The sequence below is a fragment of the Protobothrops mucrosquamatus genome, unplaced genomic scaffold (genome assembly GCF_001527695.2).
Source record: "Protobothrops mucrosquamatus isolate PMUCROS unplaced genomic scaffold, P.Mucros_1.0 scaffold1762, whole genome shotgun sequence".
NCBI lineage: Eukaryota > Metazoa > Chordata > Lepidosauria > Squamata > Viperidae > Protobothrops > Protobothrops mucrosquamatus.
In genome coordinates, this window is record NW_015387902.1 from 93,586 (window position 1) to 96,443 (window position 2,858).

General features: G+C 33.2%; 1 protein-coding gene across 1 annotated transcript in view; it reads left to right on the forward strand.

Moving 5' to 3' along the window:
* The window catches only part of COL19A1 (collagen type XIX alpha 1 chain), a gene marked incomplete at its 5' end in the record, with an annotated part of 154,010 nt that overhangs the window by 91,046 nt on the left and 60,106 nt on the right, over positions 1–2,858 (forward strand). Inside the window, one exon of the mRNA XM_029285489.1 lies at positions 1,256–1,309. Coding sequence (XP_029141322.1) covers positions 1,256–1,309 — 54 coding nt within the window. The remainder of the gene's footprint in view (positions 1–1,255; positions 1,310–2,858) is intronic.

Here is a 2,858-nt window from a genome sequence, read left to right on the forward strand (position 1 = left end):
TTTTCAATATATAATTCAAATGGACTTTCACATCTTTAAACCACAGTGATCTTTCTAAAAGCATATTAACTAATTAAAATAGGGCAACAGGACACTAAATCTATATTATAACATTTATAGCCAGCTTTTTAAAAATATTCGTTGGGGTATCCAGTTAATGTGAACAAGAATATTTTGTTGAATTTGTTTTAATTTAATTTCATAAGAAACATTCTTTAAATTTTTTAGCCATTGATTAATTGATGTGAGAGATTCTAACCCCTTATTCCAGAGTCCTTGAAAATAACTAATAGTACATGATTAGTGTTATTCAATTGTTGATTTAAAACTTGTAGATTTGGAATCAACTAATTATTCTGAGATTGATAGCAATTCTAATGTTCTATATGCTGTTGATGTATTTGTATTTAATTGTGATTTTCAGTTCTAACAATTCAGATTTCTTTTACAAATTAAGTAAAAAAAGTAGATTGTCAATAAATCTAGTAATACCCCTCATTATCCCTTCCTACCAGAAAAAAAATTTATATTTTATTCATGTGAATTAGAGTTAAAACTGTATTTCCAACTCAAGATGTTCTAAATGTGCTATGCAACCTTTAATGCAGGAAATATAGTGGAGCTCTCACCAAAAATAGAGCCCAATCCTTGCCCTGAAGTCAAAGATATCACATAACATTTTCCTAATTGTACAATACTGTACTTAGTTTTGGACTTAATGGTTTGCATTTCAAAAAGAAATAAATAAAAAATAAAAAATAAAGATGATATATACACAAGTTAGTAGGCCTTCTCCATGTTGGGGAGAAAAAGTTCTTCCAGCAGCCTGAATGTCATCTTCTCTTGACATATTTCAAAACATTGTTAATACTTTTCTTGTTTCATCAAAACTTTAGTTCCACTCATTGGTTAAAAATAATGATGTCTCCATTTAGGTATTTATATATTTGTACAAAGATATGTGGTTTCCTTTCCTGTTTTGAAGGAGGCAGTGTTAATTGGAGAGTTCCCCCCCCTTTATTCTTAATTTGTGCCAATCAGAGTTGTGTGGTTGGGTTGGGTTGGTTAATAAATGTAGCAAATATATAAATACATACATATGTTTTTCCATGAAACATAACCAATAATAAAATGATATGTGTTTCTCTTAAAGCTATCTCAATCAACTAACAGATTCACAGAATGTATATTTCTAAGAAAGAGAAAAATTCAAGCCTGACAAATTATATTCTTGATTATTCTCCCCTCATTCTAGGGCCCTCCAGGTGTTCCAGGATTTCAATATTCCTTTAAAGGGCAGAATTATCAGGTATGGATATTATAAGTATTTCAGTATCATGCAATTCAGTAGCTAATGCATATATCCTCATTCAAGGTCCTATCTTCAGGCAATGTCTTCAGATGCTTATATCTTTTGCGTGTGAAAAATCAGATTCTGTATTACAAGAATACTGATTAAATTCTTTGGAAGATAATTACTGACTCTCACATATTTAATACAAATGCAAATTAATCTGTTTTATTAATAATGTTTCCATATCAATACTAACCTTTTAATTAAAATTGACTGAAGGACAGGCACCTTTTATTTATCAAGTTTTTTAATTTATGTATTAAATTTTTATACTGCCCACGTTCCCTGCAAGGTGACTCACCTTGACAAGATTTGGTTGGCTTAAGCTGTTTAGCTAAATAGGTTTTAGGTCAGTTTTATCCTATTTTCTGAAATCAGATCTATCTTTATTTGTTATTGTTTGTGATAATTAATTTGACTTTTAGCTTGCATGGAAAGATGAAGGTGAATTAATGTAGTAATATGTTTTGTTATATACAACTGTAACAATCCATTGGCAAAAGGAACATAGAAAATTAAGTAAATGGTAGGACAATCTGCTGCTCTGAATCAATTCAATGTATTTTGTCTAATTCACTCTCTTTAGATTTTTTAATAATCAGTTAGAACAGAGGTCCCCAACCTTTTGGGCACCAGGGACCGGTTACGTGGAGAAAGGTTTTTCCGCGGACCAGAGGGGGCATGGTTTTTTGTACTGCCTGCATCCCGCAGATGGGGCTTTGCTTGTTTGTGTGGCCCGGTTGCTGGCATGCTGCAGCCCGGTACCGATCCACAAACTGGGGGTTGGGGATCCCTGAGTTAGAAGGAAGATCCAATGAATTAAGTGGTTTTGTCTAGCACCCTTTTGATTTTCCTAAAAACAAACTCTTTTGTCATCTCTTGGGTTAACATCTGTTACTGCCACAGTGAATTCAAACTTTTACTATTGATTTGCCTACCTAAATAAACCCTATGTGACACATCTTCAATCATTGTCTTGGGTCTGCTTGATTCTGAGTCTGTTTCTCATGTTCCATCCAATACTGTTCATTTCCTAGCTCACATTTCTAGAGCCAAAGGTTTGTTTTTCACCTTGTTTAACCACTTCTCCTTCTTTCTATGAAAAAAGATCAGTTCTGCTTCTAGTATTTTTCTATGGAGCCTTAATAGAGCTCTTCCATGGAAGCTTTATAACCAGCTTCCATTCTGTAGTAAAAGTCATACAATGTGTTCACTTCTCAGCTATATTGTGAATTCCAAAGCTATGAATACACCCATTCCTCTTTAGTGACAATTTTAGTTAGTGACCATTCACAAATATGTTAGTAGTTAAAAAAATATTTTTCAACCAATGTGTGCATTTATGACCATATTTTAGGCACCCAACAAAAATGCATGCCGAAGTGGGAGTAATGCTGGCATAGCTGCATGAAAAAGCTTTACTTAAATGAGATGGCACCAACCAATGATCTCCCCAGTCTCTCTGCCTCTCCCCCATATGTTCACTTAGCAACCATTTTGCTTA